This window comes from Charadrius vociferus, unplaced genomic scaffold (genome assembly GCF_000708025.1).
Source record: "Charadrius vociferus isolate BGI_N301 unplaced genomic scaffold, ASM70802v2 scaffold72, whole genome shotgun sequence".
NCBI lineage: Eukaryota > Metazoa > Chordata > Aves > Charadriiformes > Charadriidae > Charadrius > Charadrius vociferus.
In genome coordinates, this window is record NW_009647830.1 from 6607473 (window position 1) to 6635152 (window position 27680).

Below are 27680 nucleotides of genomic sequence, written 5' to 3' on the forward strand. Positions count from 1 at the left end.
ATCTAAATCCCCTTTAAGACTCTTAATTGCGCAGATGGCTTTGCACATACTAGTTTTATCCCATGTGATTAGTGAAGAATTTCTCGACAAACATTCCTCCCCAAAATCTTATGGTTACCTTCAGTGTTGCAGCTGCAAGCAAGCCTGTCTGTCTTTTTAAATGATTCATTCTGTTAAAGGAAAACACATTCAGATGCAGGTATTTTTGTGTCTGTACGTACACGTTTGAAAGAGCAGGCTTTTAAAATGAATTTGGTTAGAGCTTTTCAGGTGTTTCAGATATATTTAATTATTTCCTATTTTTAAGAAACTATCTAAAGCCTCAAAGCTTGAAAGAGATGAGCCTCTCGCCTTTGAAAACATGATTGTGATTATATATTCCTTGATGAAGAATGCAGGAAAATAAGTCACCCTTGCTTTTGAAGCACTGTGTGCATCCTGTATATAAAAATTTTAATTGCTGCATGACTTTCTGAAATGGTCTGAAAAACTTAATCTACTTTGTTTAAAATATATTTTTAATAAATTCAAGTACAGCTGATAAGTCAGGAAGCAATGGGTCTGGGCTCCTAAATTTTATGTGAAGTGCATACCCCATTATGCCTGATAAGAAGAATCTTGTTATGCTGTCAAAATGTGAGCAATTAGCCTGTTAGACTTTAGGAAATAAAAAAAAAAAAACACACCACAAACCCAAAACAAACAAAAGAAAGCAAAAAAAAACCCCAAAACCCTCAGCAAGTGAATGAAATGTGTTCTACAAAAATGTTTAAGACCAAACAGTGGACTTAATTCCTACAATTTGGAAGTGGTTTAACTTTCTTCTCTTTTTCTCCTCTTGTCAAGTCATTGAGATAAGCAGAAATGGGTAAACCAAAGCATATGATTTCTAAATTAAGTTTCTTCTGCATAGTAGTGTAATATCCATTTTTTTTTTTTTTTTTTTTCCACAGGTACTTTCTGTAGAACAAACGTTCAGAAACTGAAGTCCTTACTCTTGATTCCCTGGTATCAAGGACTCACCAGGCACCATCTTCAGTCTATTTCTTCAGTATTTTTAGCCAAGCAGAGGGAGAGCTTTCTTCAGCGCTTGTCCATCCATCTCAGCTGAACTTGGCTTCTTTACTGTTTTTCTGATATTACAAATGCCTAAGAACAGCAAGGTAGTGAAAAGAGAACTAGATGATGAGGTCATTGAGTCAGTTAAGGACCTTCTCTCTAATGAAGACTCTTCAGATGATGCCTTTAAGAAGAGTGAACTTATGGTTGATGATCAGGAAGAAAAAGATGTAGATGTTGAAGAAGGCTCAGATGTAGAAGATGAAAGACCTGCTTGGAACAGCAAACTCCAATATATTCTGGCACAAGTTGGATTTTCTGTGGGATTGGGGAATGTGTGGCGATTCCCCTATCTGTGTCAGAAAAATGGTGGAGGTAAGTCTTGTGATAGCTAGTTGTAGCCTCAATGATGAAGCTAACCTTTCAGATTTCAATGGTAGCAGAGATATCCACAGTAAAACTTGCTCCAGCGTGTCAGATTTGTCTTTTAATTTCTGCCAGAGCCTATGAGGAAAGCTCCATATTCTATTTATTTAGAGGCACACGTATGTTAAAGTAAGTAGCAGATTCTTCTAAGATTCCATTTTATCATTTTAGGGGAGAGAGTTCTTGATACGACCTTAACTAGTCCTCAAACTAGTGGCTAAGCAAAACACTTATTTATGGAGGGCTTGCATTATTTAGGACCTGGCTGTTGTCGTGCTGAACTGTTCTTTTTAGTACTCAGGCAATAAATCAAGGCATTAAATCTGCATCCACTTTAAAGACCAAAGCAGTATTCAGTCTTCAGTATTTAGTGGTACTAAGCTTCACACCTGCACTTGTTAATTGCTTTTAGCTCTTAGGCCATTTGATGACGATTTCCTTTCTGCAAGAACAACAATACACTGTAGGAGTGAAAAGGATTTTTTTTTTTTTTAATGATAAAGGGAATGCATCTGTTTTGTGCTGTTATATAGTTAACCATTTTCCTAAATAATAAGTTACCTTGCACTTAGACACATTTCTTCCTCTATGAATGCAGGATTAGTGTTTTATCCTATGCTATACTGTCCCCTACTATACTACATTAATGCACATCCTGTTGTAGCTAAGTACTTAGCTGAATTCAAAACAAACCTGTCAACTTTTAGGATACAAAAAGTGAATCTGTACTACAGAATAGAAAATGAAGAACAACTTTTTTTTCATGCTGGATTTTAAAATAAGTTGGAAGACAAAACTGATGTAAGTGAGGAGTATAGACATGAGCCTAGAATATAATCAGAGTATAATTCTCTACTTTATTTGTTTTCCCTCAGTAACTTCAAGCAGTAAAAATGGAGGCAATGCTTTCAAATATTCCATTTCCAGGATAAAGTCTGAATTTTTTACATCTAGTTATTGTAAGATTGTTTTCACTCTCATTTAACTTCCTTTTTTTCTCCTTTATTATGGAGAGAAAGCCATTAAATGGTTGATTTAATGATTTGTGTGGAATCTAAAATTTTCTTCATCTGTAACTGTAATATTAACTGAGAAAACACGTTGATTGCAGTTTCTCAAAAAACATAGCTTTTCAGTGGATGGAAATCTCATCTAGTCTACCAGACATAGTATAGAATTGACACATATCACTGCTGGTTGAAAAAATCAATACATTTGCTAATTAAATATTTTTAAAACAAACTAATTCATAGTTAAAGGTGTAGCTATTGAAATGTTTATATTCTGTATCATTTCATACTAAGTATGGTGTCAATGTGTAGTCTCAAGGGTAATGCATTACAGCGGGTTGTTTTGTGTAGTTGTGTCCCTGTTGAAAGTCTGTGTTTAATGTAGTTAATTACTAATTTTGCAAGCCCATTGGATTTTCCTTCGAACCAACAGAAAAGATCTGTTAGTATGCTCCTTAGGCTGTTGGTTTCATACCATCAGGCGCTTTTAAAGTTACTCTGTGAGTGAGTGTAAATTTAATTCGGATCAACTATAAATGTATTAGATTAATTAATAATTTCACATTTTAGACCGCCCCCCAGCCTACAGGGATTATGACACTTCATTAATCAAACTTGAAAAAAATAAATATGGAGGAATTTCAGGTTGAAATTAAATGTTTTCCCCTGTGCTGTGATTGTAGGGACTTGGATGTGTAACATAGTCTATGGACACACAATGTTTTTTGCGCATGGCTGAGACAAGGATGCATTTGGCTTTTAACAATAATTTTGCACCATTTTAGCAAATTGCAACCTTCAGAACAACAGAGAAAAACAAGTGATCATTAGAGCTAAAGCTTTCTTGGTTTCCAGGTTAACCATAATGCAAGATGGAGAAGGTGAAACAAAACACTGAAATGTGTAAAGTACATTGGTGCCTGTATATGTATGTGCAGATGGACAGATAATTCTCACAAGTGGGTAAAAAAAATAGAGGGAGGGAGTGAAAAGTTCAAAACACACGGTAAAAAACCTACACATTTTATATGGGGTTCTAGTTTTCTGCTACATATGTTATGTCATATATGTTTCATTCTAGGTAAAATTAGAGTGGCTTTATGCAACCTATTCTAAATATCAGTATCAGAACTGTTCTGTAGTCTTCTGCTGAGAAAGCTTTACTATAAATACCTGTTGAAGTCTCTGAGTATAAGGTAAACAGCCTTCCTGTGGATTTTCGTTAGAACTCTTTCAGTGAAGCATATGGCTAGGTCTCCACCTTGAGTTCTGTCCAAACACTTTCCATTTTCTTCCCTATGTTTAAAGAACTTATGTCTGGCAAATACCATCAGGTGAGGGGAGTATATTGAAAAGTGGTAAACCAATAAATGTACTTCAAATTTAAAACAAATAGAAATAAAAAAACCCCATAATTACTCATTAGTTTCCTTCACAGGTTTCTTCCAACATTAAGTGGTTCAAAGCCACCAGTAAAAGAGAAGGTAAATCCTAACCATGTATTAGTCTTCAATTTTGTCTTTTTTTTTAAACTTCTGTAACAAGAGCAACAAGCCAAACAAAATAAACACAGAAAAGACACAGACAAATTAGCCCAAATGCATGTATGTTATTAGAGGATTTTGTGAAGAAAAACCTGGGTGTTTACCGCCCTGTTTTCTAGAGAGATTTGGTTTGGTTATGGCTATGGCCTGTGGTACACCAACACTCCTGACTTCAGAGCTCTGTCCTGCTTCAGTGAGGTGTCTGTGATACCATCTTTAAAGGTAACTTGGGTATCACTGCACTGCACTGATACTGGGACATCCATAGGAATCTTTCTAATCTCTGTTTCTGGAAACCAACTTCCTTCACTTTATTTCTTGTGATCCTTTCATGGTTTTTCCTGTTGCTTTAGTTCATATAAACTCATAAATATTTGGAGTAATAGCTGGTATTTTTTTTTATGCTCAACTAAGTTACAGCTAGACTGGGTAGCTCTTTGGTGGCTTTCACACTTGTCTCTTTTCCAGAAAAAAGTGTGTTGTGAGAGGTGAAAGAATAGGCTAGTACACAACTGGGATGAACTTTGATCCACATTGGGGATGTAGCTGTAATGCAGGAAGTATCAAGAAAAATAAAAGAGGCTGGGAGGAGACTGAGAGTACTCAAGGGTGCTCATTTCTTTGACTTGGGATGTGAGGGAGGGCCCGAAGGAGTTTTAGGCTCTGTGAATGGGGGGCTGAAGGTGTTCAGTAAAGTTTTGAGGAACTGGCTGTAGATGTCTCTGCCTCCTTCACCTCTGTCCTCACTACAGGTCCTCCTTACCCCTGGTGGGCAGTGCCCAGTCCCCATCTGGCACTTAAGGTACTTCTTCCACTCTTTGCAGCCTAACAGATAAAAATAGCTGTTTCTTCCTTGCTGCCTCACAAAGGTGGTTTGCATTGGAGCTGGGTATGCTCTAGCTTAGCTTTCATGGTTTTTATATTTATTTTATATTTATCATTTTTACACTACACAGTTTATGTATTACTCTTTTACTATATAAAGACAAATATGTGTGTTTGTTCAGATAGGCACAGTTCCTATATAACTATTTCATAACCTATGTTAGCATGTAGTAGGTTCAGAGCTGCCTCAGCTTCCTATGATTGATGGTGAGCCTTAATAATAAACCGCTCAGGTCTACCCAGTCTTGCCGTGAGGCTAATAAGTAGTGACAAACTAGACCTATATTTTCCTGCTGCTCATTGCTATCATCTGGTGAATAGTTGCACACCTTTCAAATTTTTCAAACAAAGGAAATACTGAAAGTTTTTTCTGTTTGGTTGTCATTTTCCTTTAGGATTAGCAGAAGTGAAATGGTACTTTCATGTAGTAGAAGTAACAAAAGCAAACCAAATTAGCTGTTCTGCAAGAATAAGTGGTATTTGAGTGAGTGTTATGAAGACAAGTGAACATAGTTATTTAAGAGGTGCTTCTGGTGTTGCAGGTGTTACTGGGAGTCTACAAAGTACCGCACACCCAAAGATTTTGTGTTGCATTTTCATGAGCATTAACTTCATTTTCATGATTTTTTTTTCTTTTTTTAATAACTCTGTGACATAAAAAGTCAAAAGAACTAGTAAACTGATAAACAGATAAAAGCTGTGAGCAGCGTAGGGAAATCTGTAGCAGATTATCTTGCCATTATGTTTTGAAAAGATTGACATGGGTAGAATCACATCATGAGTTTTTACAGTTAAGTAGTGTGGATGTATGCTGAAATATCTGCAGATTGAACAGTAAGTTCTGTGGTATTATAAAAAGCACAGCAGCTATTGCTGAGAACTGCTGAGGAAATAATATGTAAACTGTTAAAGACTGAGTAGTCATTAGAAGCTGCAGGCTGATTGTCTAATAGAAGCAGAATGGGAGCAAAGCAAGTATTCCCTTGTATTCCAACACTGAATATGGATTTAGTGGCTTCATTTTTTAGCTTTTGATCAATAATTTATAGTCAGTGCTTTGAATTCACCGACGTCTTCAATATTATTCTGTGATATATATGATTTGAACTGTACTATCAGACTCGAAATTTACTTGTACTTCAGTGTGCTGAAAATGTCTTATTTTTATTTTGCAAGTGTAATTCTTCATTAAAGCTTATTGACTAAGGGGATTGTCATCCTTTAAGCACAGTTTTGTAAATATGCACACCTGAACATATTTAAACTGTGAAAGACTAGTGACAGGAAGACTATCCTATCAGTAGGACACAGATAAAACATAAAACCTTCTATCAGAGTTTTCCTGATAAAAGCAGTTTGTAAAATAATTTCACTTAAAGGAGTGTAGTAGACTGTAAACCCATAGTGTTTTGTTGCCCACTTGCCATAACTTTGAAAATTTTAACATTCAACGTTCAAAATAAGTTGATCTTCATCTGAATATCGGCTTCTCTCTAGCTTTCTATTATTAAGTGTCCAGTAAGCTATAAGGACTGGCATGTATCCTCAAGACAATGGTAAAGCTCACCTTCATTGAATAAGAATTAAATCACACACTAGACGCTTAAATTAGAAACTATCACAGCAGCAGCTGAAACAAATCAGGAAAGTTATTAGATTTTTTTTGGGTTACATCAAGAATGTCTAGGAGAATAAAAGTTCTTCTGTAGTATCAAGATGGTAATAGTTATGTCTTGCATTATTGCCTCTGAAATTATTTTCCAACTCTTTGATTGCTATGAGTCATGCCATTTTATGTTATTTTCCCCCTCTGAGCATTTATAAGAAGTTAAAACCAATGTTAATATTCCATTTCTATCAATAATGTTGCCAAGTGTAGTACATATTGTAATATCAAGAGAGACAATTTACCAGTTATCCCGTTATGGTGCTTGGTTAAATAAAAAAAATTAAGAATCCAAAGCAGTGCTGTGCACAGTATTAACATACAAAAGATTTCAGGAACTGGTGAATCTTTGTCATTCATTCTAGTGAAGAAGGATGAGGTATATTTTTTTAGATATTTTTTTTTTTCCTTATGAAGTTGAGATGAGGGTTTTTTTATGAAAGCCAGTTTAAGGCCAAAATATTCAAAAAAGTGACTTTACAGTAGAATAATTTTGAAAATGTAGGAGGGAAACCTGGCGATCCTGAACTGCACAGAATTGTAATATTCGTAAGTCTGCTTAGCTGGCAGATGTAGCAGACAATATAACTAATTGTAGGATGCTGTTCAGGGCTAGCATGTGTAGTTTATTGTTCTTATTCAAATAAGAATGATCCTTATTCAATATTGTAACTCCAAGGACCCGTGTTTTCATGCACTGGCAAATAAGAGACATGCTGAGCTGTTTCCATAGTGATTCTGTTCTGTGATCAAGTGAAGACGTCTTACAGTTCGTTGAAGTATCTCTAGCTTCAAGGGAAGGCTGAAACAAAATACTTTTCCAGAGGTGCTGTGGTTTCATGCTGACTGTAGGGCACGGAAACCCTTTGCAGCTGTGATACCCAGTTGTATAATCCAGCTATATCCAAACTACATTGCACTGAAAACTCCTATGTGCGCTATTTTCCGTTATGTCCTTCTTTTGGGGAGGGGCACAAGAGCAGAAGAGAGCTCAGCAGGTTTGAATGAGCAGAAGACGGGCGCTTCTGGTGCTCTACACAAGGCCTGCAGTACAGAGGTGAACTCTGCTGGCGACCAACGCTGAATTCCAGGCTTGTGTCATGTATCGTGTAACGTGGCTTTAACGCCACATTTATTTAACTCACTTAGTTGACTCTGATAAATCTTGCAACTTACATTGATAATGCACCATAAGACACCCACGTCAGCCCAGTCTTTAAACATGTGCTTAACTTTGCAGCCTTGTGATTAAGGTTGTGGACTGGGACACTGAAGAGCTGGGTTCAGTTCCTGCTCTAGTACAGTCATCCAGTGGGATACAGGGTAAGTCACTTAGGCCCCAATTTTGTTGCGCTGTTTAGGCTTGTCTCTGCTCAGCTGTGCAACACCTGTCTAATTAAGACCTCAGGTATCATTTACAGTAGTGTTACACCATTTTAAAAAGTACGTGCTGTTGGCTTTCAGTTAATTGTATGACCAAAGTTTTAAAGATAGTCATGCCAAAGCTCCTCATTTGCAATGTGAATTTATAGTATACTGATGTCTCAGAATTCCTGAGAGAATGTTGATGATAAATCAAGGGTATTTAATGATACTATTTGTCTTACATATTCTTAAGACAGGTAGTCCCCCTCATTTTGGAATGTGGTTGTTACTCTTCCTCAGTTTTCCTCCTTGTTAATTTCCTTCTGTCTCCGTTGTCTCTCTTTTCATAGTAGAAAGTAAGTCCTTTGCGTTCTTTACTGAATGGGAACGTAGCTGCTACCTCAGTAGAAATAATACTGAAGGAGATGGTCTGTCCTCTGCTGAAATGTCCGATGGACCATGATGTTTGGCTCTATGAGGGAGTATTGTAACCTCAAACCCAGTACGTTGTTCAGAGCCTGGCATAGGTTTTGAACAAATGCTGCTCAAGCAATATCATTGCGTGTCATATTACCATGTCATGAAAATAAGACACAAGGAGCTATTTCACTGCTAACAACAGCCTATAGACTGTGAGGTAAATAAGATTAATATTCTTTGTCCGGTCCACTCGAACTTTTTCTTAGATTTACTTTCCTGTGTCTTTTTTCGTACTTTTCTTAGACTCAAGACTGTAGTTACTCCATGCTTAAGATCCTTAGAAGATGTTTATAATGGAAGTTGATGTCCAATTTGTGTGTATTTCATGAAGAGCAAAATAACAAGGGGACCTCAGTAGGAGTGGATGGTACCAGAAAATCTGAGGCCTCCTGCACAGCTTAGGAAAGTTTAACTTTTCTGAAATAAACCATATTCCATGAGATAAGCTATCTACCAATGCAAATGAGAGTGTATTTTGATAGACTCCTAAAAAAGCCCTAGAAACATAAAGTAGGACTTAGCTGGACTTGAGGATAAATCCTAAATTGGTTTCTGAACTTTGCTCAGCTTCTCTCTCATCACAGAGATGAATAGCCTGATTATACAACTTAATAGCTCCGAGTCTAAGCTTCTGAGGTCTTTAGATCTTTGCTTTGTAGCTTGCTCCGACCTGCCGCAGTTTGCATCTCTCAAGTGCTTTTCTTTAGCCTTACAGTGGTTGCAATCAAAAACTGTAAACCCTTTGAGTTACGTGACCAGCACAGTACTCTATATTGCAGCATAAGAGCCACCCATTTGAAAATTAGGTGCCACGCTGCTAATGGCTGATGCCTAAATGTTATGTTAGCTCCAGTCCTAAATAACCTGCAACAGCAAGGAGGAAGGTAGGCTCTGAACTTGTCAGTGCACTTAGTGTGTGGCTGTATTTGCATGCAGTTAGTTTTACTGAAATAAATGGAGATACATCCTGAAGTTAAAATTGCATATGACCACGTCCTGGGAATAAGACCTTGAAAAAAGGAATTGTTTTACATATATGTGTCTAACAGTGAAGTAACCGTTACGTTTTCAAATATGTCTTTAAGGAGAGTTTGTGAGTACTGCAAGATCTGGATCTACAATATTTCATTTCATTTCCACCTCGTGTCTCTAGTCTCTGTTGGGAGCCTGGTAGAAATGGGCTGATAAAGTTTTCTTGCTTAGCTGGACAGAATCATTATTCTGTACATTGAGAAATCCCCTTTGTGAGCATCTGAGGTGCACATGGAGAAATCAGCAGGATGGTCTTCTGAAACTGTATTGGATGAAATTCGGAATATTGTATGCACAGTATGTTCTGTATTTCCTTTATAAATTCAGTCTTGCTTTTTTGGTACAAGTAAAGGTGTAGATATTTTTAAGAAATGTTGATTCAGCTCCTGCTTGCATCACTGTATCTCTAAAAAGTTTGATCAAATGCCCAAAATTTCACGCAAGCAGACCACTAGTTTAGATAACGGCTCACTTGCAGTAAAATTTGCCTCAGAATGTTACAGTGCTTAAGAAATTCGATGTCTCTGGTCTTTTCATATTTTACGAGATGTATGGCCAAGACTCAGGTAAAATTAGTCTTTGCATGTGATCAAAAAAGCTTTGCAGGGAATGACACTAATTCAAACTCGAAGCTATTAGAAGCTTTCACATTTGTTCTGTCAAGTTCCGACTTTTCTCCCTCTCCCTCTGATTTATACTTTGTTCCTTTCATAGGTGCCTATCTTGTGCCATACTTAATCTTGCTACTGATAATAGGGATTCCACTCTTTTTCTTGGAGCTTGCTGTGGGGCAGAGGATCCGCCGAGGCAGTATTGGTGTGTGGAATTATATCAGCCCCAAACTTGGAGGAATTGGATTTGCAAGCTGCGTAGTAAGTTTTTAACATTAATGGTGTGGTTTGCTTTCAGTCTGTATGATTTAGACTTACTGTTTTGCTGCAGGAAAAGGCCACTGATTTGTAGCTGGGCTTTAAGGTCAGTTGACGATGTTTTGGAAGGTCTTAAAACTTAAATGAGTACATGAAGAAATACTAATACAGATGTGTCTGTAAAACCAGTGAACTTGTATTTTGTAATTCTTTTGAAATTAGGAACTAGGCAACAGAGTCCTCTTCTGGAGAAAAAAAAAAGCCTGTAAAATATAGGTATTACGTGATCAATACAGAGAAAAGTGAAAATTTAGAAATCGTCAGGTACTTTATGGGGTCAGCCATTCAGTTCTTATTCTAGCTTATTATAGTTTACGCTAGGTTCTGTGGCTGATGTGCAGAAATATGCAGAAGTTCAGTAGGGATTTTTTTGCTTCTTAAAATGTAATTAATAAATGACTTTTTTGATATGTCTCTTTTTTTTTAATAGGTATGTTTCTTTGTGGCCCTGTACTACAATGTTATTATTGGATGGAGTCTGTTTTACTTTTCCCAGTCTTTTCAGCATCCGTTACCATGGGACCAGTGTCCTTTAGTTAAAAATACATCTCATACCTGTAAGTCTGTATTAATGTTATTAAAAATCATATAAAGTGTAACAAATTTGACGTTTTCAAACGAAGAAGAGTAAAAATACAATTCAAAGAGAGGTTTGTGGGAAAAACTGTTGTATGCAAAGCTGGTTTTGCGTCTTAATAAGATGTCACATTATAATACTTGGAAAAAAAAATCAAAGAAACCTAATCTAAGATGAATATACTGTATTTATAAAGCAACATCCCTGTCAATAGCATTTTAAAGAGTAATGAAATTAGGAGAGTGCTATTTAGTGTGTTGCAGGAAAAAAAAAGACTTTCTGATAACTTTTTCCTGTGATTTTTATTCTTCTTTTTATGCCTTCTTGGTGAAAAACAAAGGTGGAAGAAGCATATTTCTACATTTCAATTACTGGGAGGCTTCCTGGCAACAAAGCAAAAAAGTGTTGCATTACTAATAAAGTAGATAATGGAAAATTGTAAACATCAAAGAAATGCATGTGATAAAAGCATTGTTTGCTTTGTAAACCAATAGAAATTAGATAATTGGTCATTGGTTTGTTGATATAATGAGTTGGTGTCAAAGGGACACATTATACAACAACATTGAAAGTTCTTTATCCCTTGGTTTTGGTTATCTCATAAAAGTTACACACTTTGCATTATTCTTGCTCTTGAAATAGGAAATACTTATTTTAACTTCTTTTTATTTCAGATCTTAAATTTTCTTTAATTACCTTTTGTGCTTTTTTACCCCTTTAATAAAGAATATAACCAGAGACATTTGAAAAGTTGTACATCATTTTTACAGTGTCTTTACCAGAGTTGTTTGCTTCAGTTATTTGAAATAATCAGTATATGTGAATATTGGTGCATAGTCAAGTTGACTGTATTTCACAAGCTCTTGTCCATTAATTGAACCACAGTGTTTGTCTGTTTATGTACTGTTAATCCTGCCTAAATATTAAGTATAGTGCATCAGCCTAACTTAGGCAGAGGTCATCTGAACTAAGCTTAAACACAGAAAAGTGTTTTATTTGACAACATCCTGTAATTTTTGGCAGTTTGTTTCAATGAAGGTCTAACACCTGTGTTAGATCTCTTAAAGTTAGTATTTTTTTCCTTTTCATTAATTAACCTTGGCTCAGGACCTCACTTAGAGATACGATTGATTTTCACATACAAATAATTTATTAAAAAGTTAAGTAAATATTTTCTTCGAAGAATTATTTATGTGTTATATGTCTATATATATATAGTTTCTTTACCTGTTTGGTAACGTGAATAAAGCAGAATTACACCATAATCAAAAAATCACTTCTGGAATACATATAGCAGCTTTCATTTAACATAGCTGTGTAGGAGCCGTTTTTTCCTTTTCTCATCGCTTTGGTATCATTATGTTATTATTTTATTGTTTATAGTAGTATTTAAGTGCCTATTGATTTGAGCGTTATATCAAAGCAGACACAACTGATAATTTGTTTCCCATGTATTTTCAAAATTGTGTTCAATTTCAGACAGACACTTTTTGTACTCAAAGTCACAGTATCATCTGTAGGTAATCTAATCTTACGTGTGAGAAATGGAATGTATGCCTTCGCGTAGGCCTGCCTACTGTGTAGTACTTAAGTGAAAAATAAATTCTGCCTAGGACTTGGGTTGACTGTGTGCAGAGGAATATATTATTCCAAAAGGGTGTTTTGAAAAGAGAGACCCAGAACGTTTCACCGATAGTAGTCACTTTTTCTTTTAGAGAATGTCTTAAGACTCTTTGTGAGTTTAGTTTCTCAGTAAATCATGATGGCACAATTACAAATATTGAGAATTGGTAGAACATTGTTATGAAATGCTGGGAAAATAGTTCTGTGCTGAACCCATTCTTTACTTGCTAACATCTCTTGACAGTTGTGGAGCCAGAGTGTGAGAAGAGTTCTGCAACCACTTACTACTGGTACAGAGAAGCGCTGAATATTTCCAGCTCTCTGTCAGAGAGTGGGGGTTTAAATTGGAAGATGACTATCTGCTTGTTGGCTGCCTGGGTCATGGTATGCCTAGCCATGATCAAGGGCATTCAGTCTTCAGGCAAAGTGAGTATACTGATCACCTGAATGACACTGTTTGACTTTGAAACATTTCACGACATTTTTCTTCATCACACACTCTGTTTACTCTCTCCTGAAATCTGTAGGAGTGGGTTAGAAGCTGTGACTCACCCCAGTATTTGTATAATCTCAAGTAGAGGAGTGTTAGTAGTTAAGCGTTAAAATTGTAATAGTTTTAGTGGGAATTCTAGTAATACAGTGGGAATTGAGATCTGAAGAAGAATCATTTCTGTTCTCACCAACACAGCTGTTGCAAGTAACTGTAACTCAGCTTTATATTGCAGCATAAGTCTGTGTGTTTCTGAATGTCGAAGGAATTACGCTTCCATGTGTGCTCACAGTATGATTGCAGTGCACCCAAGTCCTCAAAATGCCTTGCCATTTTTCTTTTTATTGTTACTGTCATTGGTATCCGTGCTTCTGTCATTAACACAGCTGCTTGTCAGGATTCTGGATTGTTTCTTTTGACTAATGACTAATCATCCCTTTGCACCCGAGTATGTCACCTTGTCTTCTTCCCTTTCCATGCAGCCAGTGGGACTGGCTGGTGAATGGTACGCGAGCTCTGTTGATCTCAGGGGGATTTTCAGATGAAAAATAATCTGTTCTAATAGCAAACTTCTGTGTTCTTAAAAAGTCTGGCACTGAGGTGGAATTTTCTATGATATCTTTAGTGTATCTCAGTTAAAGAAACAACTAGCAAGTTTAGCAAGAGAAACATTTTACTAAACTTTAAAGTATGGAATAGATTTGCTTTTCAATGATGGAGAATAAAAGGTCGTATTTGATTACAGATTTTTTTTTTGTTTTGGCAGTAAGCATTACTTAGTGATTTGAATCAGTTGGTTATCTGCTTTCCATTGACTCTTGTCTTGAGCATATCTTTACTGTACTATGTACTTGAATCAAAGTGCATTTGTAAAGTGAAGCATTTCTAAAACAATCTACTTCTTTCCTTCTCAGCGTCATCTCATTGAATTCGTACTGAATTTCCCTGGAAGCTCAGCAGTTTGTTACTCAACACAATAGCAACTGTATTGGTTTAGTACAGTACAGAATTTATTTTACAGTCATGTGATTTCGCTTTCTTCTGCAGAAACAGGGGGAATGGGAAGTGGGGTAAGCGTTCTGCATATTTCTTGGAGCATATGATTAAGAATTCAGTCATATATCCAACAGATACTGAGTAGTGAATGAAGCTATTGAAAATAAAGTCCATAGATGTCATGTTAAATTTCTTCTTGTTTTTCAGATCATGTATTTTAGTTCCCTTTTTCCTTATGTGGTACTTTTATGCTTTCTGATCAGAGGACTGCTCCTTAATGGGTCAGTGGATGGAATTCGTCACATGTTCACACCTAAGGTATGTGCTTAATTTCTGTTTGCAATATATTGAAGTTTCAGTAGCAGTTTGACCATTTGAGTGCTCTCATTTAAGCTTATTGCCTTCATAGAACATTTGGCCATATTTCCGTTTGTTTAAATTGCAAAGTTGTTGTTGACCTCAGGCACAATGTCAAGCCCTAAGGTCCAAAGGCTCTAAGTGTTCCAAGGGCCCATGTAGAGTTATCTCCCTTAGGTGAAGTGTTCCCAGAGTTTGATGCCTTTGCAAAGTGAAGCAACTAAAAGTGCTGTTTACAGGATTCAGGATGTTTAGAAAGCTACAAATACCGAGAAGAGAAGTGAATCTTAAATCATGCCATTCTGTAGGACTGAAATGCCTAGTTCTGGGGTGTCACAGTGAAATGCCTTACCTTGAACGCTGTCATGGCTTTATGTAATTAACTTGTCCCTTTTGACAGAGGACAAATTTGTTCCTTTTTAGAAATAAATTAATGCTGTTTTCATAGTAACCTAAAATACAGGAGACCTATCTTTGGTATTAAAGTAGTGTAAGTACTCACCACCCAAGCTTTCCTTACCATGGTTCTTATGGTTGTCATGCCCAGATAGCAGCACGTCTAAGCATACGTTTTTTACTGTCAACATTTTTCCCAGGAATGTGTCTTAGAGAACTTTAGATTTTATAACTGCAGAGGTGAGGAGGGGTGTTACGAATCGTTGTTTAGCCTGAAGATCTAAATTCTACCCCCACCCGTCCCATCTCAAATGCTTGTAATGGTATCTGTACTACAGGAACAGCATATATGAGTAGTCAGAGCCGTACTGGGGAATGCGTGATGCTGGCCTTCATGTTGTGTTATGAAATGGACTCTCCAACAAGTCCGTTTCACAATGCAGTTGAGCAGAATAGGACCGATCTTTCAAAACTGAAAGCCAAATAAGATGATGATCAAAATCAATGCACATAGTGGCTAATGCCAGATGACAGGGTGTTGTCAGTTGTTTTGATTCCAGGTGTTTTGAGTCTGTGGAGCGCTGTCATCCTATAAAAATGACCTTTGTTAGCTATCACATTGTTATTTCTTGCATTGTGACACGCAGTTGTGCTCCGCTTCACACGCTGTCACCACTTTAGAGAGTCGCGGTTCTGCAGGAGCTTGCAGGCTGCTCAGGCAAATTTGGGAAATCTGAGGAGCAAAGAAACGTAACGCTTGCTGATGAAGAGGCAGTCTATAGCAGAGATAGAATGCAGACCTCTTGAACTCATAATTTAGTTTCTCAGCCACAGTGTTAATACTTTCTTTAACTAGAGAAGTACCACTAGAGACTGAGGAAAAATAAACACTGAAACTTCCTTTGAATATCAACACGTCTTCGCTCTTCGCTATTTTGTCTTTCATGACTGAGACCTAAAATAAGTTGCAGCTGATGTTTACTTTATAGTTACGTTGTAACTTAATTATACAGTTGTTTCAAGTGTTCAGATAAATGATCTTGAAAGAAAAATTGTTTTCAATTTCTTCTACTGGTTTCCAGTTCTACATCTCAAAATTTAAGTTGTGGTTTAAATTTGAGGTTAGGAGGCCTGCGTGTCACATATGGTATATGTGAAAATAAACCTTCAAAACTATTTTCATTACAATCTCTGATTGTTTCTGTACTTGAGCACTAATTTGGACTGTAGGTTTGTATGAAACTACCTGAAGGAATTCAGATCCCCCCACCTGTTTCCATTCGCTCCATTGTGCCAACAGTTTATTTGGGCAAGCAGGCTGTAAGAAGAACTGCTAAACTGATCTAGGTTGAAAATAACCCGGGTAGATAGACAAGAAAGGGGAGGGGGAAACATCTTTTTAGCGTCGATTAGTTCAGCAAATGACCAGATTTTGACCACAGACGATCACAACGCATTCCCACTGGAGGGTTGTGTCAGCACAGCAGAGGACTGGCACACGTTGGTGCAGGTGTGAGAGCGCAGGGCTAATGAAGACGGGGAGAATTTCTCTGTTTGGCGTGGTTGATGAACAAAGCAGAAATTCTAAATAATAACCATAATGAAAAACGTAAAGAAAGATAGAGGAAAAGCCCACTGAAGTCAGCTACTGAAGTTAAACTGTAGGGTGTCTGAGAACGTACTACCTTTGATGATACCAAATGGTATACTGCAGAAAGAGAGAAGTGGTTTGACACTTAAACCATTTACAGATTTGGTAAAATCAAGACTATTCCTCGAGCTCCCTCTCGTGGACAAGCTCTGGCATGACTCTGTGCTGCAGGAGGGTTGAACTACGTGCAGTAGCTGCTTGTGCATTGTATTTATAACAAAAATTGTAAGGAACAAGTTTATTGTCATAAACTTTTTTTTTTTTTTAAAATATATTGTATTTTAGCTGTATAGGAATGAATAAAGAAGATATCTGCCACCTATCTATAATAAATACTATGCTTTTATGGGAAACTGGAAAATATTTCAAAATGTTTTCTTAACAGTAGCAGATTTTTTTCTCCTCAGAGTAAGGCAGTCATTCTAATGATGCTGGCATCTATGCTGATGCTTTTTAGTTTTACTGGTTTTGATAAGCAGGGGGTTTAAAAAAAATAATCACATGCACAGATGTAAGGTCTTTCACTGTTAAATGAATGGATGCCCTGAATCAACCTGAGAAAATCTAATGTTTAAATCTCACATGTACTTCTTTTTTATGGTTCATATCTAGAAGAATCTGAGATAGAGAGATGATGACTCATAACTTTGTAACAAAGATATTTCTTGAAGTATGGTCATCTGAGCAATACAGTTCAGTTTTTTGATAAAAGGCTTAGTTGTCCCTCAAATACATGAGCCATTTAACTTAGGGCAAGTTCAAGGCATCTGGCTTAAGGGAGATTGGACTCATGGACTATACAGATTGTAGTGGCCAGCCTTTGTTTCATATGTTGCATTTTGCTTCACATATTTGCATGTAATAAGGTTCCATATAAGCATGTATATCTCAGTCACTTTTTTTTTTCTGAAAGTAGCAACAAAGCAATTTTCAGCGTATTTACTGCATTTATAAGAGAATTGATCATACTAAAATACATCTTAATTCTAACAACTGTCAATACATACACTGTGAAAAAAAAGACAGTAAATAATGTTAAAAAAAAAAAGACAGTAAATACTGTTAAAAAAAAAAAAGAGTAAAAGATGGATGTTCTCTCTTATTTCTCAGTTTAACTAGCTACTATTTCAATTATTGTATAGCTCCGGTAGTGTCTCATTGTTAAGAACGTACTGTATAGCATGTTTCTTTTTAGGGATGATATCATGTAAACTAAATAGAAATTCTGGCCCATAAGTTCAGTCAACTTCAGGTGTCACATTCAGCTTTCATTTTATCATAAAGAAAATACATTTGTAGTGGAGTATTAGCATTTTATGATGTAGGTTGTCTCCTGTTTTTTTTTTCTGTTGTCTTTTCATATAATAGAAATGCATTTTATAGCTGACATATATTATATCTAATTTCAAACAGCTTGAAATAATGCTGGAGCCCAAGGTCTGGAGAGAAGCTGCTACTCAGGTGTTCTTTGCCTTAGGGCTTGGATTTGGTGGAGTCATTGCCTTTTCAAGCTACAACAAGAGAGACAACAACTGCCATTTTGATGCTGTACTGGTGTCCTTCATCAATTTTTTCACTTCTGTGCTGGCAACTTTGGTGGTGTTTGCAGTTCTGGGCTTCAAGGCCAATATCATAAATGAAAAATGTGTTATCCAGTATGAATATCCATTTATTTTTTTTATTATTTTTATGGTATATTTCATTTATGAATTAATACCGATCATTGAGTTTGATTTCTCTGTTTTATTGTGTTTTACAGAAATTCGGAGAAGATTTTAAAACTTCTGAAAATAGGCAATCTGAGCCAGGATATGATCCCACATCATATCAATTTCTCAAGCATTACAGCAGAAGATTACAACTTAGTTTATGACATTATTCAGAAAGTTAAAGAAGAAGAGTTTGATTCTCTTGGTCTGAAATCCTGTCAAATTGAAGATGAACTTAACAAGGTGAGAGTAATAAGCAAGTCTTAAATACAGAGACTATGAAGGGATAAGTATTTGTAAGCCTGACATAAACTGTGACGTACACTTACACTATCAGTACAGTGTACCTGTGGGCAGTGCACCTGTAGAGATCCATATGAAAACATGTCTCTGTATAGGGTCACATTCCAGCTCACCTGAGGACTTTTGGGTCCGATGTCTCAATATAGTCTTCACCGATTGATAATATATTTTGATCATTATATCGCTCTCCTCAGGAGGTTTTGAAAGTGTTTTTTAGAAGAGTTGAGCACGAGGATTTTTCCGAAGACTAAACAGAGGTGTACCTATTCAACATCTCAAACTGAAGTCTTCTAATGTTAAGATACAGTTATTAAATATAAATACCACTTCACTAGAAAGTAAAAAAGTTATTATTTACTTATTATAGAATGGCTTAATGGATATCATCTTGTTTTGAACACTTTACAGTAAGCCAGATCTTTAAAAGAATAGATATTTTTCTAGCTTTTTCAGAGGGACTTCCAGTTTTAAACAGTGACCTCTAGGTAGTTGCACCAGTATCTGAAGCTAAAATGGCAAATTAGTGACCTAGACATTAAAAGTTCCTATACTATTCCTGTCATGTAAATTTGAAACAAATAGATATAGAAATTAAGTCCTTTATGTACTTGCCGGAGTGTATTTTGTAGCAGTCCTGTATAATAGCTCTCCTGAAAAATTATCAGTGAAAGAGAGGAAGAAGTGTGTTGTTAATATCAAATCAACTTACAGATTCTCAGCCAAATCCAGTATTTCAGTAAATAGCATTAAGTTTGCAGGTTTTGAAGAATCACATATTAGATAGCAGCTTCCAACTCTAACTTAAAGATTTAATCAATGTGTGTGAACATTAAGTCAGACTGTCACAGTAGGATAAAAAACCCAAAACTGTCCATGAATAATAATGTGGATTTTTTTCTCACTGGCAGGCAGTTCAAGGAACTGGTTTAGCTTTTATTGCCTTCACAGAAGCAATGACCCACTTCCCTGCTTCTCCCTTCTGGTCAGTCATGTTCTTCCTCATGTTGGTAAATTTGGGACTTGGAAGTATGTTTGGAACGATTGAAGGCATCATCACCCCCATTGTTGATACCTTCAAAATCAGGAAAGAAATTCTTACTGGTGAGTTGCACAAACTTACTTTCTCACTAGAGCACTACGCTGGAATTTTTTTGGAGAGTATGAAGTCTGTTTTTTTGACATGAAAGTTTTCAGTGCTGACATTTTACAGAGCAGTAAATCACTGTATTACAGGCTGTATTTCCATGCATAGGCACATTAATATCTGCAAGTAAAACCTTTTCCTGAATGCTGCAAGAGCAGGAATACCCTAGAACTTAAATTTTGATGCAGGATTTCTGTTAAAAGTCTCTGTATGGTCAGTCCTTTTGAGCTCTTCCAGAATACTTTCTGTTCCAGCCTGGGTCACATACCAGGGAAACAAAGGAAAAGGAAAGAATGGAAATACATGGCAAATTACTACAAATTATTCCTAAGTGGGCCTAATGAAGTCTTGATTTATGATGAAATGCTTTTTATGTTAAAAATCAGTTGCTCTCTAGAGGAAAACGTTTTTTCCCTGTTGAATGTGGAAAGGGTCTTAAACAAGATGTCTCATCCTTTTTTTTTTTTTTTTTTTTTGAAATGTCCAAAGTTATTTGACGTGTAGCCTGTTCATGAAGCTCTGATGATCTTGTAGCATTTTGTGTTTTTGAGATAGAACATCAGCATAAAATGTGAAAGTTCGTTTTCTGAAAATCTTCAGGACATCTACAACGGACCTGTGTTACACACAAATTTGGATTTCATTTCAATACCTGTGACAAAAGGGATCGAAATTGAAAAATATATATGTTGCTTTAACATTATCTAACTCTGGGAAGGAAATAATAAGATATTTTGTAAGGGTTAACCCCTGATGTAGCAGAGCACTGCTCTTTCCTGACAGCTCTCCTTACCTTAGGTAATAAGTAGTAATAAGTAGTATTTAACAGAAAACTTTTTTTTTTTTTTGCTTTGCTAGATCTAAGAATAATATCCTTCATTAAGATAAATCAACTGTTTTTTCATAAGTCCTAGCCTATTGAGCATTTGTTTGGTTTTTTTTTTTATTTTAATCAGCTCTTAAATTCTTACTGAATAACCAGTGAGACAGTTAGAAATTAGCTTTTCTTCCTAGTATATATACAAATACTGTGATATATAGTCATCACTCTGAAGTAATGGAGCATTTTACAGTAACTCCTTGTTACTGCATTTGGAAAAAAACCCAAAACAACCAGCTACGACAATGAAGGAATATTCAAGAACTGCCTTTCTCTGGTAATTTTGAGTGGTATGTGCACGTGATTTTTGCTAAACTCAGTTGTACTCAAAGAATTACAAGTTGATGCGGTGGTTTTATAATTAATTTATAAAATTGAAATGCCTGGGTTATACTTCATGCAGTATCTGTGGCATTTAACAAGGATGATGCCTGCACTAGAGTTTGTGCTCAAAACCCACAAATCTTCAATTTTTACAGAACTGTGAACACATTTGCGACTTTTTGCACTATGGTTCCAGTTCAGTCCCTCTTGAGTCCGGGGAAACCAATTTGTATGCTTAAAGTTATTTTGTGTTCAAGTATTGTGCCAAGTTATGGTGAGTATACCTGCCAGAGCCGTAGTTTACAACTAAAGATGCCTATTTTTGGAGTGCAATGGTAAGACACAATGGGAGAACATATGAATAACAAGGATTTCTAAATTCATATACACGCTGTTCTGGTGGTCTAATACTGTTCTCAGGGTCAGTAGCAAAACTCAGTGTGAAAAATGAGACTCGGGTCGAAGAGCTTTAATCTATGTTCTTTTGGTTTTGTTGTCTTGCGTTAGGAGTTCACATCAATTTGTAATGATCTCATTAATTCTAATTTTCTATTCTCCAAAAGTCATTATAACAATAGTTACTACAAAGTTGAAAAAAGTGATTGGTCTTATACCACAGTATTTAAAAAAGTGTTATTGTCTTCCTTTCACTACTTTAATCAATACTACTTAATTATCTGGGATTTATGCAATGCGTATATTCTGTAAGGATATTTTAGACTTTGACTCAGATTAATTTCACAATTTTAGACTGCTTAGGTGTATCTTCAGCATAAGTTCTCAGCTGGAGGGTGGTGGGGCAGGAAGGGCACTTCAAGTGGGATGATCAGTCTTGCTGGTGCTCAGACTACAGTTGATTTCACAGTTTATTGAAATTTGACTTATTTAATGACTACTTAACCATTCAGTCCTATTCTTGATGAATTTAGTAGGAAAAAATATCATTGAGATTCATTATGCAGGATCAAGTGTTCAAGAAATATATTTCGGGTTATTCCTAAACAAAAGAAAGGGCAGAAATGTCGTTGCTTAGTGTACAGATACATTTAGATAGATCCTAATGGAAGTTCATGCTGTGAATTATCGAGGGAAAGCCTGTTTATTTTTTAGAATCATGGTCTGAAACTTTGGTCCTTTTCACTTCTAAATTCCAGAAAGCGATCTAGTGACCAAGTAACGTGATGTATGATGTTTAGCTTAGCAGTTCTGTTTATTTTAGCCTTGCATTCATGCTAAGTTGAAAGTTTAATGAGAAATAGTCACTTGATTAATCAGGACTGCTGTAATATGGCGATTCTAGTAATTACTTCTAATTTCATAACTTCTATTTTATGTAGTGAATAGGTAGGTTTCCTAACGTTATTAAAATTGAGATGCCCCCCAAAAGTTATCAACTTTGATTATATGAAATAATGCGTTAAAGTGTATCTTTGCTGTTTCAAACTCTCCTTATTTCCTTTTTTGTCTATGGAACTTTGTTAGAATTACAGCTCACATTTCTGTCCTTTATTCCAGTGATCTGCTGCTTGGTAGCATTTTTTATTGGACTGATCTTTGTGCAGCGCTCTGGAAATTATTTTGTGACGATGTTTGATGACTACTCAGCTACTCTGCCCCTGCTTATTGTGGTCATTTTGGAGAATATTGCAGTCACCCGAATTTATGGAATAGACAAGTAAGTGAAGGAAATGTATTTCACTGTCCTTATCAACAGTGTTCATCCCAAGAATTTTACTTTTAATTATATTGTGCGAAGTATTTGTGATGTACACATAAATACAGGTAAGTAGAAAGTGGGTCAATCTGGACATGAATCTAGTTTGTTTTTAAGAACAGGTTTGGAGCAAGGGATGCTGCATCAGGACAGTGTAGTGAAACCCAAAGAGCAATTGCAACAGAAACGAAGAGAGGAGAATGCAGTAAAAGAGGTAAAATTACAGAGTTGAAAAGGAGCCTGGATATGCAAGTATGATGAAATGATATAGAAATAAGACCAGAAGAGAAGGGCTTCAAGAAATAATAACCATTGTCTAAGCAGCAGATGAGGATGAGTATTCTGAACAGATCTGCAGTATTGCAGGCAGCCTGAGAGAGGACCAAAGCAAACTATAATGTCAGTAACATTAAGAAAGTTTCAATTTATGAACTAGTTTTAGTTTGGGGTGTTGTAGCAATTCATTGTTCTTTGCATCAGTTGTGAGAGAGGAAACAGAGGAAATGATAGCAAAGAAAAGGACGAAAACTTACTTGAAAGCAGCACAGCTGACAATGAAGTTAAGTGATCTTCTATCAGTGATGGTTGAAAAGACCATCAGCTCCCTCTGATTTTTTTTTATGTCTTACGACAGAAATCACCAGTATGTGTTTTAAGGAATAGAAGAGCTCGTATTAAAAATAACTCATGCCATCCACAGATAAAACAGCGTATGCTATACTAGCATGCTGAAGTAATTTAAACATCTGTGTTTCCTTTGAATGTACAAAGGGTGACACAGAATGGGTGGGTTTTCATTTGAGTTTTCACTTGTTCAATCTGAGTAATCAGCCAGTCCCTCACCATAATGAAATAAAACTATAATAAGAAAATTTAATTTTATGGTTTCCAGACATTGTTTCTGGTCTGCGCAAGTAGTGCCTGGTATACTTACTCATCAAGGAAGAATTCCCACTTGGGCCACACGTATAATTCTATAATTGATCACATAGACATGAAAACACCATGTAGATGTTTTTACACATGCAAATAAAAGATGAAACAGATGACCTGGGTACCAGGTTGGTAATGTCCAGTCAGATAGAGTTCCACTGTGAAGGGAGGTAGACGTGCCAAAAGTCAGCAAGTTGCCTGTGAGGAAGTTGGTGTTTAGGAATAGCTAAAATATGGTGATACTTTTCTTCTGAAGGGGAGTGCAGTTGATTCATGTTTTCAGAAGGCGTTCTGGCAGGATGTAGCGAAAAGTTAACAGCCAAATTTCTCATTCATAACGGCCACCTGAACCTCCCTCTGGAGTATTCCTAATATTTCTTCTGATGTATATTTCTCCGGAATATCCTTCTTCAGGAACCTAGCATTCTTGTTTGCAAAAACTGCCAGAATCAACAACCTCAGGTTGTTGTTGGCTGTGATAGCACCAAGGGGTCATAATCCTAGATGAAGATCCATGTATACGTCTTGGTAGACACACTGTCTTTGATCAGATAGGAAAAAAACAAGTGATTGCATCCAAAGGGATTACAGGCAGAGGGTAGAAAAAAGACAACATGTGAATCCCTGGAGTCAAGAAGGAAAGCCGGCTATGCTGGAATCTGTGCTAAAGGAGCTTGGTAGCTTTTAAAGGAGCATAAGCAGGATGGAGATGGTAGAAGACTTTAAAGTGAAAATAATAGATTTATTTTTAACTGGATGAAGAACTGGAGATCCCAGAAAGAAAAGGCTGTCTATAGAGGGCACAAACCATTTGTAAATTCAGCTTCTTTTTAGCAATGGGTTTCATTGCAGTATAAACAAAGGATAGAATACCCCAAACTATACAGTTGAAAAAAATGTTTGAGAGTTTATATGACAGTAGCTTCACATGTGTAACAGCTTTGAAAACATATTTATTGCTATAAGAGCTTTTTCAAGATCCACATTTCAAAAGGAAGTGGGACCACAAGGGAGTTAAATCAGAATTGGTGCCTGTGCAAACTGCAAAAGAATTAACTCTAAAAATATTCTCTCTTTTTCTTCTGGCTCTGGAACCATATACTCCTTCGTCAAGAATACAAAAATAGGAGTTTTGTTCATATCATAACTTGCAATTTTGAGGCACAAGGAGGCAGATTTAAAACTTCACAAAGTTTTATTTCAGCAACTTATATGATGCAAACCATAGCTTATGCATGAAATTATTTTTTACACTGCAGCACACATGTGGGTTTGAAATTAATTTTGCAGAATCTCTAAGATGTGCTGGTTTTTATATGTCCTCAAAAGTAATGACACATGCCTCAGTAAACAACCCAGTAGAAAATATAAGAAGATGTAAAAAATAATCTTATAGGAGAAAGGTGAGTTTAAATATCTTTCTAGCACAGTCCAGCAAGCAGTTTACTAAGTCACTGCACTGTGTAGCGATTCCTTCTGTTCATCTGTTCTGAACTAGTAATACAAGCTCTATTTTTCAGCCCATCAAGTAATCTAAACTGCAGCCGTTTCTCTACCCGCAGTGTGTCTGTTCCCTCAAATTAGGTGCTATATGTTAATCATAGTGCTTGAAATCTCGGTGTACGCACTAACCATAACCTTTTATTCCCTTCACAGATTTATGGAAGATCTGAAGGATATGCTGGGGTTTTCTCCAAGCCAGTATTATTACTACATGTGGAAGTATGTTTCACCTTTAGTATTGTTGTGTTTGCTGGTAGCTAGCATTGTCCAAATGGGATTAAGTCCTCCTGGCTACAATGCTTGGATTGAAGATATGGTATGTATATGACCGATGCTATCACCATCATAATGATCACATCTGCAGTATTTCAGAAGTACACGAAAAGACAAAAAAATTGCAATTAGAAATTCAAAATCAGAATAAATAATGACATAGTTGGTTTTATCTCAAGTAACATTAATGTGAACCCAACCATTTTTTAATTTTAGAGTAGTTCTGCTTTAAAATCTAACTGCTTGACATGAACTTTCATGCTTTTTGGGACTTTTAGTTTGCTGGTGTATGTTGAAGAAATTCTTAAGGCTGGGAGAAGTCCACTTTCATTAAATTTTATTTTACTGCAGAAAATAGTTGGGTGATAACACTGAATAAACCATTTCAGATATCACATCAATTTTTTATGTGGAATTTAATATTGAGATTAGCCATGTCATAAATTTTACCCTTTGGGAACACATATTGCATTGTAGGTAACAGCTGCATTAAAACCTGTCTCTAATAAGAATGTTTGATTTGTAAAAAAAACTCGTCTGTGTGAACAGCAGAGTCAGTGCTGTGTGTTGGCTCCAAAAAGAGATTCAGTCAAGGTAACTCCTGAGAGTTCTGCTAGCTTGTAGGCTCATCAGCCCTCAGCTGGTTTTTACACGCTTGTTGTACAAAATATAGGGAGAGTAAAATGTCGGAGAAATTAACCTCAGGGACCTTTCTGAATGGACAATTGTCCAAATTAGCCAGTGGAAAAAAATTAACAGCAAAGTGATTGGCTTTACTACGGGCAACCATTACTACTTTCTTGGGATTCTCAGAAAAATGCTTTTGTTACGTTTGATTCTTGCCCTCAAAAATTAGAAAGAGAAATACCTTAGAATGCCAAACATGCCATTCCTTTTCGTGTCTAAAATGAAATGTTAATTGAGCTACCAGGCAAATTGAGTCTGTTGGCCAGTGATTCCTGGATGCAGCAGAGGTGTGGGGTGCAGTCACTGCCCCAGTAAGTGTGTTATAGTTTACATGAAGTTTATACAAAGAGGAACAACCACAGGGTGATCTGAGACAGTCCCTGTCTAGACCAGCTATTAGCTTACAGAACAAGGACTTATTTTGCAGGCACAGTTACAGATACCACTGCACACTTGTATGTTCTGAACACCCTTTAAAGGATCAGGGAACAACTACAGCCAAACGTAGCAGAAAGCCTAATGTGAAAATCTTGGTTTGGGTTCTGCTAGAGTGCTCAGAGCATCTCAGAAACTGTGTGACACTGTTTTGGTCCTACCCACCGGCAGAGAGATGGCAATCCCACATCTCGATGAACGTTCAAATTTGAGATCAGTAGTGGTGCCCACATTGTGGGTGCAAGGTGACAAAATGATGAGTATGTGTTTGAAAACTGTGGGCCTTGGTGAGGACTGCGGATTTGCTCTTTTTAAGTAAAGATGTATTAATAGTTTTCTCTTGAATTGCTCAGGCTACGGAAGAGTTCCACAGCTATCCAACGTGGGGAATGATAGTCTGTATATCTCTGATGGTGTTGGCCATACTGCCAGTCCCAATAGTCTTCGTGGTACGTCGTTGCAACCTTATCGACGACAGCTCTGGTAGTTTGGCATCTGTGTCCTACAAAAGAGGCCGGATAATAAAGGAACCTGTTAATCTGGAGGGAGATAATACAAGTCTGATTCATGGGAAGAGCCCAAGTGAAGTGCCGTCTCCAAATTTTGGCAAAAACATATATCGAAAACAGACTGGATCACCAACTCTGGACACTGCTCCAAATGGACGTTATGGTATTGGGTACCTGATGGCAGATATGCCTGATATGCCGGAGTCTGATTTGTAACTGCAGAAAAAAAATACTCTTTGTTTCTCCTTTCTTACTGATCATGGCTCTCCTATGAGAAGTGGTCAGCTTCACTTACTAGGGTGCGATCTCAGGTGCTCCAAAACGACAGTCTTTAAAATGTCATGACTGTACATACAGGTTGAGAAAACTCCTTTTGGATTAATTCTCTGGGTTTTCATTTGCACTGAAGGGAACAGATTCAAAACTGATGGCAGCCTGCATCTGCCAGCATAGCCAAGAATTTGATTTTTTCAAATTAATTTCTAAATTTAAAGCTTTCTATCTCTGAAGCCCAGGTCTCACTCAAATAATAAAATATTTCTGAGGTAATATCACTGAAAATCCTTTTTTTTTCTGCTTTCAGGTTAACTCCCCAGTATTAAAAGTGAGCTCAGAGCTAGCTCACCAAACCCGTGTTTGTGCAAACATTTGTACATACCTTATGTAGATATGCTGTACCTAATTTTATTAGCACTGATAATTACTTAGGCTATTAGCTGAGTAAAAAATGAACCTGCAAACTATTTTCTTATGTAATAGCTGTATAGAGCAATAGTATTA

General features: G+C 36.5%; 1 protein-coding gene across 1 annotated transcript; it reads left to right on the top strand.

The window, feature by feature from the left end:
* Positions 1–953: 953 nt before the first annotated feature.
* Positions 954–27176, top strand: SLC6A15 (solute carrier family 6 (neutral amino acid transporter), member 15). The gene is made up of 11 exons (XM_009882624.1): positions 954–1434; positions 10182–10339; positions 10827–10953; positions 12841–13022; positions 14290–14400; positions 17900–18141; positions 18246–18438; positions 19407–19599; positions 22362–22521; positions 25150–25312; positions 26745–27176. The coding sequence occupies exons 1-11, from the start codon at positions 1146–1148 to the stop codon at positions 27114–27116; spliced, it is 2190 nt and encodes a 729-aa protein (XP_009880926.1). The 5' UTR covers positions 954–1145; the 3' UTR covers positions 27117–27176.
* The last annotated feature ends 504 nt before the right edge of the window (positions 27177–27680 follow it).

Bases quoted from the DNA above. Each gene is read 5' to 3' on its own strand.
- SLC6A15 (XM_009882624.1), top strand. From the start codon at position 1,146: ATGCCTAAGAACAGCAAGGTAGTGAAAAGAGAACTAGATGATGAGGTC. The intron at 14,401-17,899 runs GTATGTGCTTAA...AATTTCAAACAG, and splicing joins GTCACATGTTCACACCTAAG to CTTGAAATAATGCTGGAGCC. The intron at 22,522-25,149 runs GTAAGTGAAGGA...TTCCCTTCACAG, and splicing joins CGAATTTATGGAATAGACAA to ATTTATGGAAGATCTGAAGG.